At 48.6% G+C, this 14,009-nt stretch overlaps 1 protein-coding gene across 1 annotated transcript; it reads left to right on the forward strand.

Annotated features, from left to right (window-relative positions):
- The first annotated feature begins 656 nt into the window (after positions 1 to 656).
- On the forward strand, positions 657 to 6,414 carry STMN1 (stathmin 1). Its single transcript, XM_081255784.1, has 5 exons — positions 657 to 740; positions 2,326 to 2,398; positions 2,904 to 3,076; positions 5,027 to 5,218; positions 5,898 to 6,414. Exons 2-5 carry the CDS (start codon positions 2,386 to 2,388, stop codon positions 5,967 to 5,969), a joined length of 450 nt encoding a protein of 149 aa, XP_081111910.1. The 5' UTR covers positions 657 to 740; positions 2,326 to 2,385; the 3' UTR covers positions 5,970 to 6,414.
- The last annotated feature ends 7,595 nt before the right edge of the window (positions 6,415 to 14,009 follow it).

Here is a 14,009-nt window from a genome sequence, read left to right on the forward strand (position 1 = left end):
AAGCCGAGTGACTTTGTTAGACCAAAGGAGATCAAATTCCAGAGCCTCTTGCTTTGCCCCCACAGGTCTCTGGTCGCCAGCTCAGGGACCCTAATGTGGTAGCGAGAACTCACACAGTGAGTTAAGGGCCACGCCCGTGCCCTGTTAGGGCTGAGTGGGTTAGAGATTATGATGATGTCACAATACAGGTGACAGATGGGGGCGTCGAGTGGCATTGTCCTGTCACAAGGGCTTGGGCGTCTTAGGTGGCGGTACAGGGTGGGGCACCGAAGGGGCAATGCGCTGTCCGAGTGCTGCCCTTGGGGCGACGTGGGGCAAGTGGCTCAACAGACGCGGAGTCCAGGCGGCCACCTCTGAGAGGTAGAAAGGGACACTGCCCCGCCCTTTTCCTAAGGATGGGAGAACTGGTTCAGACCCAGGCAGGGTCACCGCATCACCCTCTTCCGCGGCCAGACGACCGTCCTAGCACCCGGCTCACACCTGGAGACACCGCCAAGAAGCCCTCACCCCTCGCATTGTCCTTCTGTCCCACCAGCCTGAACTACACTTCCCGAGGTGCTCCGGGGTCCCCAGGGGCGGGGCCCACTTGGGCTGTGGGGGGTGGGGAGGGGCCGGCACGTGCCGCCTCTCTCAGCCAATGCGGAGCCCTGCGGGGAGGTCACGTGCCGCTGTTTGGCGCTTTTGTGCGCGCCCGGGTCCGTGGGTGCTCAGAGTGTGGCCAGGCGGCTCGGACCGAGCAGGTGGGTGAGGGGTTCCAGGAGGAGGTGGCGGCGGCGGTTGCAGGTTGGGGGCAGCGAGAGGGACGCGGCCGGAGGGAGGGGCAGGGTCTTGGCAGCGACCCCTTGCTGGAGGGCGGCGGGCGGGGCCGCGGGCCCCAGAGGGGCTGGCGGGCGGGGATCGCTCCGCTTTGTGTGTGGCTCGGGCGGAGCCTCGGCTTTGTCCCCACTCCCCGGGGGCGCGGCTGTGGTGGGGAGGGGGCGCGGCCTGCTGGGCGAGCTCGGTGCGTTAGCCCCGGGAGGTCGTCGAGGAGACAATAGGGGGCGTAGGCCCTCGTTTGGCCCCCACCTTCCTCCTGCAGGCGCGGCCCCGCTGGGGTCCCCATTGTCTGAAGGGGCGGGGCGGCGCCCCCAGGGAGCAGCGCCCGAGAGGCTGACACCCCATGAGAGCGCTCCAGTCCTCGCGGCGTGGGGCGCGGACCGCTTGGGTGGCGGCAGATTGGAAGTGAAGGAAAGAGGTGGCGAGCCGATGGTGGGATGCCCCACGGTTTCTTTCCGGGGACTGCCCCACCCTCCCAGCTGCGGCGAGGGTGGGGGCCGCCGCAAGGTGTTTTTGGCGGCAGTTGCGGGGGGCGTCCGCACGGGGCGAGCCCGGGAAGGGCGGAGTTACCCGGATAGGACCGTTAGCCCCGCCTATCCCGCCCCTTCCCACGCGCGCGGGCTCCGGGGTGTTGTGAGTTCGGGGAGATTCGAAAAGGCGCGGGGAGGAAGGGGGCGGGGCCAGGGACCGGAGTGTAGGGCGTGCTCTGATTGGCCGGGGGCGGCCTGCCGCTTTTCCTCGTTTGGGCCAGGGCCACGCCCACCCTGAATCTGGTGCTGAGTCTAATGCCCCGCCGGGGTTAGACCGTGTTGCTGACTCGGATTTTAAGTTCCAGGTGTTGAGACCCTGTATTCCTACGGTTTTGGTACTAGTCTGGGGACTACAAGAATCATGACCTTTAAAAAAAATCAAGGGATGTAGAATTTTTCATGAAAAAATTCTACACAAGGCAGCAATTATTGTAACCTAAAACCTAGAGGTTCATGAAACTAATGTTACCAGCTGTTGGACAAGGAGCTTAAACCGCAGGAACAATGGGAGTTCGACATTATTGGTTAATATTAGCTTGGGCGTTTTGTTTTCCACATGGCAGACACAGACAAAGCAGGGGTGGGTATTTCATTTGCACAATGAGTTGTAGGCAGTGTTAAGATGGCTCCGGTCTCACTAGGCGTTGAACCTGGAATATCTTCTCACCAGGAGGAAAATATGGGGGAGGAAAAAATCTTGTGACTTAAACTCCGTCTAATTTTAAAAATATAAGTATTTTTTGAACAGGCAAGCTCAGTTAACTTCATCTTCTGCAACCAGCGTTCTCTTCAATTCAGATTTTCCAGTGTTTGAGTATTTTATGGATTTTTATAATTTTCTAGTTAATGATGTCTTATTTAATTCCACAGTAGTGATTTTTCTGACATTGATTTATATGGGTGTGATTTGAGGTCCCTTTGAATCTATGGCACGGAAATGCAAAGAAATTGATCGCATGCTTTTGAAAATCGTTTCCAGGGTTTTCCTTGCTAGTGGATTGTGTAGAATACACTGCCAGTCTCTTGTCTTCTGTTCACCATGGCTTCTTCTGGTAGGTAATCTATTTGGAAAATCCGAAATTGTGATGGGCTTCTAATTTTAGAATAGGAGATGGCTCAATTCTTAAGCTTATAATTTGGCACTTGTGTTTTGGTCTTACAAAAAAAAATCTATTTTATAAATCAGAGAATAATTAAAGAAGAAAAAATTATTATTACTTGAATGTACTGAGAGCTCATAATTAATTGTTTCATTATTAGATGATTTGGCTTGGTGCAAAGCAAAATGTGGAGTTTTGCATAAGTCTTTGTTTTGTTCAGGGAAATGATTGTCAAATACTGATATCTTAGAATGGTATTTATTAATCCAAAAATGTTGAGCTTTGTTTTTCTGGGAGGTGGTATTTAGATAATAATTTCTTGCCTGTAAACACAGCTGCTTCATCAGCCCTAATTCTGTTCATTAAATTGATTTGGTTTTTAGAAAATGGTAGAACAGTTTATTAGAATAGGAAAACTCCATTTTTCTGAATATATTATAAATATGATCAAATCCAGATATCCAGGTGAAGGAACTGGAGAAGCGTGCCTCAGGCCAGGCTTTTGAGCTGATTCTCAGCCCTCGATCAAAAGAATCTGTCCCAGAATTCCCCCTTTCCCCTCCAAAGAAGAAGGATCTTTCCCTGGAGGAAATTCAGAAGAAACTAGAAGCTGCAGAAGAAAGACGCAAGGTAAACATCAATTCACAGAAAATAGGATATTTATTAATGTAATATGGCAAATCTGTTTTATTTTTATAAGAGGAGGAAAACAGAATTGTAGCCAGATGGTGATTATAACTGTGAAAATTACATATGCCAGTGGTGGGAACAAAATACCAGCCATCATTTATTGAGCTCCTATTGTGTACCATCTCCTTTACTTATATTCTCCTTTTCTACAGTGACCCTAGAGGGTAGGTGTTGTCTGAGATACTAGATTAGAAAATGGTCTCAGGAATGTTGTCATTTTTCTGAGTCATATAGCTAATGAGTATTGGAGCCAGAATTCAAGCCCAGGTCTGCCTGAAACCAGTTTATGCTTCTCATGCTTTCTTTTTGAAAAATAGATTTGTTGGTGGATGATTCTTTTTTTGTCTCTTAAGGTTTTGGGTTTTTTTGTTTTGTTTTGTTTCTTGGGTTTCTGTGTATGTCTGTGTGGTTTTTTTGTTTGTTTTGTTTTTTGAGAGCTGTACAATAAAAACATTTTAAATTGCTAGTTATGTGATTGTGTTGCTCAGCTGGCATACTGGTAGTGTGGCAGCTATTATCTAAGTACTTCTATTATAAAGTAGCTATCTTTAAAAAGAACTAGTCAGAAAAGTCAACAAATATTAATATGCTTGTTATAGAAAAATTGAGAACCGCAGAAGTTTATAAGTAGGAAATTAAAAGTATCCATTATCCTACTTCGCAGAAATAACTACTGTTAACATTTTGGTGTATTTCCCTCTATTCAACGTTTCATTAAGAATTTTACATAAATTCTCATTTAGTCCCCCTTTCCAACAACCTTGTTTGGGGTAAGTGGGTTTAATGTTAAAATTAGAGAAATGAAGGCACAAAAAGGTGAAGTAGTAACCTGCCTACGACCAACACAGTGTTTTGAAGTCTGGTACACATAACCACACACAAACACTTTGGGCCCCTTTTTAAGCTGCTGTAGCATGTGCTGTGCACCTTTTGGTGCCACATGTTTTATGCATGTGTGCTGACCCACTGTCAACATGGAATTATTTCCCCAGGAAGAGTGGCTGTGTTCGCAATGGTGTTTCATCTCCCACCTGCTCTTCTATTTAGCCTGAGTTGATGGAGTTTGATGGAGTTCACGTAGTTTGAGTTCATGGAAGAGATGCAGCCAAAGGCTGGACAGAGACTTTTTTTAGGAATCAGTGCTGGCCCTGTAGTCATTAGTCTGCGCTTTACATAGTAACTGGCTAAATATAGTGAAACTCTTATCACGACTGGGATTTTGAAGAAGAGAATTAACAGAACCAGTGGCAGATGCTCTGAAGTTTTCCTGCAGGTTCATGCTTCCAAACACATTGGAATCTGTTTGGCAATAAGCTATTCTGAGTCTGTTGAAGGAGGCATACTGTGGTAACAGAGCTCCAGTGGTCTGGAATTTAATGCAGCTTCCACAGAAAAAAGCTAATAAGCCTTTCCTTGAAACAAATCCTCGGACTTAAATAGTAATCTGGAGGCTTAGTCTTAAATTTTCTATCATTGCCATGTATTTTCTTTTTATCAATATGATTACATTTTTCATAATGACCTAATTTTCTTTAGGTAGCCTTTGAAGTTAAAAAACCAGAATTCTTTACAATAAAGTGCCATTCCTAAGTGCATGTCACTCCAGTCATCTTGATACCATTAAGCAGTAAATCTTACTAATATTTCCTTAAGGAATAATTGGGCAAGAATCTCTGAACAAATATGGGCAGTCTTCCAAAGTAAATACAAACACTAGAAAAAGAATATCATTTTCACAGTATTTTGATATGGATAATTCAGGTCCTGACTTCAGTATTATTTAAAGAGATCTAATTTTCTATCTTTAATCCTCAATTAATATTTCTTTTGTGATTGTTAACTATGCTAAATAACATTTCAGAGAGCCTAGCCTGTTGAATTTTTTTCCAGTCCCATGAAGCTGAGGTCTTGAAGCAGCTTGCTGAGAAACGAGAGCATGAGAAGGAAGTGCTTCAAAAAGCGATAGAGGAGAACAACAACTTCAGTAAAATGGCAGAAGAGAAGCTGACCCACAAAATGGAAGCCAACAAAGAGAACCGAGAGGCGCAAATGGCTGCCAAACTGGAGCGTTTGCGAGAGAAGGTTGGTGTATCTTCCTGGCTTTGAGGGGCTTAAGAGCTTGAGGTTTTTTTTTGTTTGTTTTTTTGTGTTTTTTTTGCGTTACGCGGGCCTCTCACTGTTGTGGCCTCCCCCGTTGCGGGGCACAGGCTCCGGACGCGCAGGCCCAGCGGCCATGGCTCACGGGCCCAGCCGCTGCGCGGCATGTGGGATCTTCCCTGACCGGGGCACGAACCCACGTCCCCTGCATCGGCAGGCGGACTCTCAACCACTGCGCCACCAGGGAAGCCCAGAGCTTGAGGTTTGATACACCAATGAAGTGGCTTGAACTCTCTGCCTTGATCACATGTGCTTGGTGTCTTTGTCATCAATTTTGGGGTTAACATGTTAAATCAGAGGCATCTTATTTTAAATAAGGAGGAATATTCACCAATTTCCAGCATAATTGCACATTCTTCGGAAGAGCAGTAGAAGGCTGAATCATTAGGTTCCATGAGTGACCCAGGAAGTTCAAAGATGATGTCTTAGAACTCTAATTATGTGATTCCCATAATATATAATTATATAATAATAGTATATTATTATACTATATGGGGTTATGTATGTTATATAACATACGTACTGATGCTGATTTGGGCCTCTTGGGGGTGTGACCTGGCAGGCTTTTTTTACTTGACTGATGACATATACTGTTTCTTTACAGGACAAGCACATTGAAGAAGTGCGGAAGAACAAAGAATCCAAAGATCCTGCTGATGAGACTGAAGCTGACTAATTTGTTCTGAGAACTGACTTTCTCCCCCTCCCCTTCCTAAATATCCAAAGACTGTACTGGCCAGTGTCATTTTATTTTTGCCCTCCTGACAAATATTCTAGAAGCTGATGTAGGACTGTATAGGTAGATCCAGACTGTATGATGTTGTTTTAGGGGCTAAAGGGGAGAAACTAAAAGTGTTTTACTCTTTTTCTAAAGTGTTGAAGTCTTTCTAATGTAGCTATTTTTCTTGTTGCATCTTTTCTACTTCAGTACACTTGGTGTGCTGGGTTAATGGCTAGTACTGTATTGGCTCTGTGAAAACATGTTTGTGAAAAGAGTATGTAGTGGCTTCTTTCAAACTGTTAGATGCTGAATATCTGTTCACTTTTAAATCCCAATTCTGTCCCGATCTTAACAGATGCTACTGTACTTGAATGGTTAATAAAACTGCACAGTGCTGTTGGTGGCAGTGACTTCTTTCTGTCCAGGTAATAAATTGTCCAGTGATAGAGACCCTCCTAGTTTATATTTGTTCCAGATGGGGCCTTTAGGCTGGCGGAAATACCCAGTACACACATCACTGAGTTCTCTGCCCTGGAGTTTCTCGCTCCAGAGTTGTGTGCATTGTCTTCTTCCACAATCGTCACTTTGTTGTGATGCCTCGGCTCCGATCAGCTGTTATGATAGTGTTTCAGATGTTTATTGGCAAACAAGCATTTTTTGTTTCTGTGCCCCCATTAAAAAGGCAAATGGTGTTTCTAGAGAACAGTTTAGAGAAATCTTAAGATCCTAGTTAGATATATTTGATGGTTTATTTGCTTTATGTTACAGCTGGGGGTGGCGTGAATCCTAATGCTTTCCTGCCATAGGAGCCATTTCTCAAGAATCAAAAGAGTAGTAAAACCTTGTGTACCACTATAACAACCCTTATGAACTGATAAAGGGAACCTTATTTTCTGGAGCAGCATTGACTTGGGTGGTGAAGGTTGGCAGTTGCTTCATCTTGTATCCAGAGGCTACAGTATTCACAGTTGTCAAGGATTGCCTCTCAATTCCGGGAAAGCCTTTGGCAGCTTTCCTAGGCTATTTGGGAAATAGCCTTAATTACGTATGATTATTTGCTTCTCAGACATCTGTGGAAAAGCTCTTGGAAGCCACGCTCCTTGAAAGTTTCCAGGATGACTGCTAATACTGCAGTGGGGTCTGCATATTGCCATGCTTAGGCCTCTGCAGCTCTTGATTTGGGTTTTACCAAACTTATAATAATAGCCTACCAACCTTTCTTCTATGTTGTTAGGATTAAGTGAGTGTGTGTGTGTGTGTGTGTGTGTGTGTGTAGAGAGCACACTTAGAACTGTAGTATGTATTTAGCACTATATATAAATAACTTTTTAACCAGAGGCTAGTGAGTGAGCTAAGTGTATACTCTTGAGGTAGAAATGACTATGAAGCTTTTGTATGCCTTGAATTGACTTATAAATTTACTAGGTGATCAATTGTAGGGGTTCTGAAAGAAGGCTGAATTTAAAGAGTCATGACCATGTAGGGCAAACAGGAAAAGGATCGAGTGTAGTTCAGTTAATGATGGCAATACCTGAACACGTAGGCAAAGGTGAGGCTTGTGTGCATATAGTAGGTATTAGAGGTTTACATGGGTGAGATGGTGCCTCTGGGAGTCTTTAAAGCACCAGTTCTGAGTAGTTGGGATATAAAGATGGCGTGAAGATAGAAATTTGGAGTAATGATACTAGATGTCCTACAGTTAGCCAGTAAGTTTTTGTTTATATGGGACATGTAGGCTAGGGAACAGAGATCTGGAAAAAGCAAGAAGAGGGTCAAGATGGGCTTGAGAGATCCCCCAGTTAGTTACAGCCAACCCCACAGTGGCCCTGACTTAGTATCAAAAAGTGGTCCTGAGGGCCTCCCTGGTGGCGCAGTGGTTGAGAGTCCGCCTGCCGATGCAGGGGATACGGGTTCGTGCCCCGGTCTGGGAGGATCCCATATGCCGCGGAGCGGCTGGGCCGGTGAGCCATGGCCTCTGGGCCTGCGCGTCCGGAGCCTGTGCTCCGCAACGGGAGAGGCCACAACAGTGAGAGGCCCGCATACCACAAAAAGAAAAAAAAAAAAAAAAAAAAGTGGTCCTGAGCTCCCACCTTGTGACAATTGTCAACAGGGAACTGAAGAGGATGCATCTTACCCACAAAATCAGAAGCCCTGGCTTTTCTATTTTACCTCTGACCTTTGGAGAGGTACTAGTCCTGGGCCTCAGTTTTCTCCAGGATAAAATGAAAGGGTTGAACTAGGTTAAGTAATTTCCACTCAAGTCTTTGCCTATAATTTGGAGAGAAAGAGGAGTGGGTGTCCAGGAGCTTCTGGGGAGCATCTGTCTGTGCTTTCCTGGGCCCAGGGACTCTGTCCTGTCCTTAGAGTGAGTAGGGCCAGCCTCTCCTGGCAGGACTTCTGTCGTAGGTTGGGCTTGTAAGGCCAGAGTGGTTTGACTGCAGTCTGGGGGCTGTCATCATGGAGCACACTCTGTTTCCTTTGACTTGAGTGGAAAGTGAGGTGCGTCCCTTCTTCCTGAGGCTTTTGTGCTTGGACATGGTGATTGAGCGGCCTCAGCAGAAGAGAGGTTTGAGGGATGAAGAAAGCCCTTAAATCCACCTTTAACAAGCTGCTAGAGTGTGCCCCACACTGAGCTATGTGCTAGCGATGAAAAGATGAGATGGGGTCCCAGCGCACCTTGTGCTTATGCGTGAAGCGGGCAGGAGGGCTGTGGAACACTTTGCTGAGAATACGGTCTCGACCACATGCTTGTCCTTGGCCAAGTGTGTTTTGGTGGTTTGGTGGAGAGTGTAACCACAGGCGTCGGTGGTCTGGAAAGCTTAACAGAGGAGGGAAGACTTGAGCCAGTCCTTTGAGAAGTCAGATGTTGACCCAAGCATGCACTGATGAGCACGCACTTTTTGAGAGCCTGCCATGATTACTGGCTCGTGGCAGGCTCTCATTCCCTTTATCCTAAGCAGTGGGGCTTTAGAACACAGGAATGGTAGTGTTCAGTGAACAGAGCCATTCTGAGGGAGAGAAAATGGAGGCAGGGGCAGGATGAATTGGAGAGAAGGCAATGGAGACCACAGCAGGAGCCTGTCTCAGCAGCACGGGGATGAAGTGATGAGTGTCTGAGCTGGAGGGGGCCACCCCATATAACTCTGTCCACCCAGGTAATGGTTTGGCCACCTTACTGTTAGTTTGGCTTCTGAATCACTGTTGAAAGTGATTTGTTTGGGGACAACAAGAAGATAAGGCCAGGCTCCTTACAGAGGAGATTCCCCCTTTGGATGGGAGGCTGGACTAGGTGCCCTGGGAATTCCCTTCCACATTCAAGACTAGTTGCAGATCTCCTCTACCTGGTTAGATCGGGGACCAGCCATATCTTGGCCATTGAGGATCCCTCCACTGAGCTGAACTTCGAGGCCCCAGAAACATTGCTGGCACTTAAGCCTCTTGCCGTCTGCCTCCCCCCTCTTTGACCAGGTCAAATAGAAGGTCCACAGTGTCCCCCTGCCAGTGGAAGCTGGTGTTTTGCACGTCAGCGGCACCAGGAAGGTTTTCTGACTTGTTTTACACAGGCACTCAGATTTGTAAAACTTAGTTGCAGGGTTTGATAAGCTCTGAAATGCAGCAACCTCAGTGGAGGGGCTCTGGCCCATAGTGGGAAATGCCCAGCTTTCTCCCAGTGTTGTCAAGAGCAGTACCTTCCCTGTCCTTGGGCACCTATCCTACTAGGGGCCAGTGGGCTGTGAAACTGATCCAAGGGGAGAAGAAACAGGTGGGAGATTGGCCAGATGCCCGTGGCCGCTACAGCAGAATGGTGGGTACAAGGAGGGCTGAGCTCTGGGGGTGCAGCAGTCCCTGGGCCTTGCTGGGAACAACAAGAAGATAAGGCCAGGCTCCTTATAGAGGAGATTCCCCCACTGGACGGGAGGCTGGAGGCCTGTGGCCTCCCACTCCCCTCTCTGGGGAGAAGCTCCAGTATCGTTGGGATTGGGGGGCCTTGGTGGGATTCTCTGCGAAGCCTAGGCTCCCCCTTACGTGGTTTCACAGCTCTATATACTTCATGGCAACGGCTAATAATTATTTGCATTATCTCAATGGATCCCCAGAACAACCCTATGACATTATCATGCCCATTTCACAGGCAAGAAACGAGGCAACTGAGACAGGTTAAGGTATTTGCCCAAAGTGACATAACTGGCTAGGTGTGGAGTCAGGAATCTAACCCGAACTTTTTTTTTTTTTTTTTTTTTTGCGGTACGCGGGCCTCTCACTGCCGCGGCCTCCCCGCTGCGGGGCACAGGCTCCGGACACGCAGGCCCAGCGGCCATGGCTCACGGGCCCAGCCGCTCCGCGGCACGCGGGATCCTCTCGGACCGGGGCACGAACCTGCGCCCCCTGCATCGGCAGGCGGACCCCCAACCACTGCGCCACCAGGGAAGCCCTAACCCGAACTTTTAACCCCCATGCTATGCTGCAGCTCCTCATGTTTCACACATGAATTCATTATCATGCAATTATTTATTTCAGGTGTGTCTCTCTAGTTAAAAGGAAGCGTCCCCCAGAGCAGGAGCTGTGCCTGTTACATCACTGGATCTCCAGCGCTGAGCCTGGCACATGGTGGGAGGTTAATATGTGCTGAATTATGAGTGGGTGGTGACTCCTCTCGGCACCTGCTTTGTTCTTGTCCTGTGTGGACCCCGTGGGGAGTCAATCCGATTTTCTAGAAGCAACGACTGGCTCTGTCCTGGCTTTGCAGACTGGCCTTGGAGGTGCCCAATCCTAAACAGCATCCTCCTAGATCCAAAGGCGCCAACTGGTGGCCTGCAGCCAGAGTCGGTCAGCAGGCATGTTGTCTTCACTCCATGCTGTGCTTTAAATTTTTGAATTAGTTGACAATTAATTACACTTGGAAACATGATTTCAGGCTTATCTTGAAAAACCAGAAGATCAGGCCACCCTGGGCTCACAGTCCCACCGAGCAAGCTCTGGGCAGCTGCTGCCCCCTTGAGGTGGGATGTGTGCTCTATAGCTCTCCATTCCTCTGACCCACCCACTTCTGTCCTTAAGGACGGCAGCCCACAGGCCTAGAGTTTGCAGTTCCTCACATAGATGACAGCCACTTCATCAGTCAGGCAGCCACACATTTTTTTTTTTTTTTTTTTTTTGCGGTACGCGGGCCTCTCACTGCTGTGGCCTCTTCCGTTCCGGGGCACAGGCTCCGGACGCGCAGGCTCAGCGGCCATGGCTCACGGGCCCAGCCGCTCCGCGGCACGTGGAATCCTCCCAGACCAGGGCACGAACCCACGTCCCCCTGCATCGGCAGGCGGACTCTCAACCACTGCGCCACCAGGGAAGCCCAGCCACACATTTTTTTAAGGTCAAAGTCCAATCAGTACAAAAGGATATATAAAAGTGCCACTCCTTCCCAACGTCCCCCAGCTCCCGTCCAGGAGGTCCCCGAGTCTCCTTCCACAGACATGCTGCACCACTATGACCACAGTCACCAACCACTCGAGGGCACCTCTTATGGGCCAGACACCAGCTGGGCATCAGAGTCACATGGCACTTTTTCAAAACACAGAGATTCAGGACCCTCATCAGACCTTTGGAGGTAGACTTTCTGAAATTGGAGCCCAGGTGTCTAGATCTTTCAAAAGCCCACAGTATTTTCTGCTGCTCAGCCAAGCAGAGACCACTGTACTCAGATGCAACATCCCAGACATGGGCCCCTCTCTGGAGTACCCCACAGCCTGGTGGAGATGGGCCCGGAACCCCAATCATCAGCGCAGTTGCTCAGAGTTGTGCAGATAATACCCTGCGCAAGAACGCCTAGCCAACGCCTGAAATCTGGCCAGACCCGCAAACCCCAGAAGAGTAGGCACCACTTTCAAATTTTCCACGTCAGCCATTCAATGAGAATACAGGGAGATGTGAGCAGGGGGAGCTGGAGGCTCCTCAGTTCCACTGTGGGCCCAGGATGACTTCCTGTAGGAGGTGATGCTTGGGCCAAGTTTGCTGTAGGGGTTAGATCACAAACAAGATCACAGTTCTACCCTGTACTTCTCTCTCTCCCAGTTCACCCCACTCCATCCCCTACCTCACAATTCCCTATGCTTATCGGGGCCACGAACGGGGACACGTTATTAATAATGCACATCAAGAAGACCCTGGGAGACAGACTAGGGTGGAAGAAGGGGTCCAGGCATAATTCAGATCAGTGTGCCTGGCCTGGGGCTGCTTGGGGTTGACTGGCTTGGTATCCAGAGGTATCTGCCTGGGGAGCAGAAACCTTGTTCCTTCTGGAAGGTCTCCTGAGAGGCTCTGCAAAGCCAGAGTCCACCTCTCAGCACCCTGAATCAGTACTGTCAAAGAGCAGTCCTGGGGCTTCCCTGGTGGTGCAGTGGTTGAGAGTACGCCTGCTGATGCAGGGGACACAGGTTCGTGCCCCGGTCCGGGAGGATCCCACATGCTGTGGAGCGGCTGGGCCCGGAGCCATGGCCGCTGGGCCTGCGCGTCCGGAGCCTGTGCTCCGCAACGGGAGAGGCCACAACAGTGAGAGGCCCGCGTACCGCAAAAAAAAAAAAAAAAAAAAAGAGCTGTCCTGGGGCCGCTGTCAGTCCACAAAATATTACTGGTCTGCAATGAGATAAGTACAGAAATGGAAAGTAAGCATCTAGAAACCCTCATAACAATCTTACAAGGTCTGTTGAAGACTATTAAAGTTGAGGCTAGCATTTTGCATCTTGTTTTTTTTCATTTCATCAAAAATTTTTTTATTGTAAAATATACATAGCATAAAATGTACTGTATTAATCACTTCTAAGTGTACAATGCAGTCGCATTAAGAACATTCGTAATGTGTAACCATTACCACTATCTAGTGTATTTAATTTTACAAAAGTCTAAGTTCTTAGCAGATTAAAAACCATTTTTTTTTTTTTTAGTTTGAGAAGCACTGACCGAAATCTTGACCTGTGGGCTCCCCAAAGCCTTGAAGATTTGGGGGGAAATAGGCTCCTGATTGAAGGGCTTGATTCATTGTTTTAGTTTCATTTCCCCAAACTGCTGAGCTGAGATTTGCCCCAGAAAGTGGGGGGTGCTGAGGCCCAGGCTCCCTGGGCTAGAGGCATGGAGGGATGGGTACCACCCTGGAAGGGAGGGGAGGAGGCATCGTGCTGCCCGGGGCTGGGGCAGGACGAGGGGCTCTCCCTGGGCAGGGCTGCCCTGTGTTCCCAGGGCAAAAAGGCCGCATGATAGGCTGTGGGGTATCTGGCAGGCCTTTCTCCTGACTCAGCCGGGGGAGGCTTTTGTTTAGAATTCTAAGAATGTCAGCTCCAGCTGGAAGGGCCCTCAGTGACCAGTGTCTACCTTCCTTGTTTAGAGGAAGAGCTTGAGGCCAGAGAGAAAGGATTGCCCAAGGTTACAGCCAGTTAGTGTTGGTCCCAAATCCAGGCCTTTCAATTCCCAGGCAGAAGCGGGGCAGGGCTTTTTGGAGTCACACAGACTGAGGTTGAAGTTCTAACTCTGTTAGCTCTTCAGGGGCGTTGGGCATCTGTGCCCTCACCTGTGAAATGGGGATAATCCCTCTCAGGCTGGATGAGTATTGAGTCTGTGCTGGGTTGAAGGAAGTGCCTCCTAGCACAGGGCCTAGGCAGGATGAGTCGGTCCCCTGCCCCTCCCTGCCCCTCCCTGTCCCTTCCTGCCCAGTGATCCTCTTCTCAGTCTGCTGTGATCTGAGGGGTCACTGTGGCCGAGGGGACAGGAAGGCAGACCCTCTCCCTCTGGACTGCGGAGAACAGGAAACGTAAGCCAGGGCACCGGCCCGTCTTTGTGGCTCCCTCCCCAGCTGGCCATCATCCCTCCGCACTTGGCTCCTCTGCCAGCCCTCTGGGCATCTCAGAGACATTTTTGTTCTTTCTGGGACTCAGAACCTTTATAAAATGAGGCTGTTGAACCAGAAGAACTCAAGTCCATTTTGGGGAGTGGGTGCTAAAGTTTGGATGC

Source organism: Mesoplodon bidens, assembly GCF_964165515.1.
Source record: "Mesoplodon bidens genome assembly, chromosome: 2".
NCBI lineage: Eukaryota > Metazoa > Chordata > Mammalia > Artiodactyla > Ziphiidae > Mesoplodon > Mesoplodon bidens.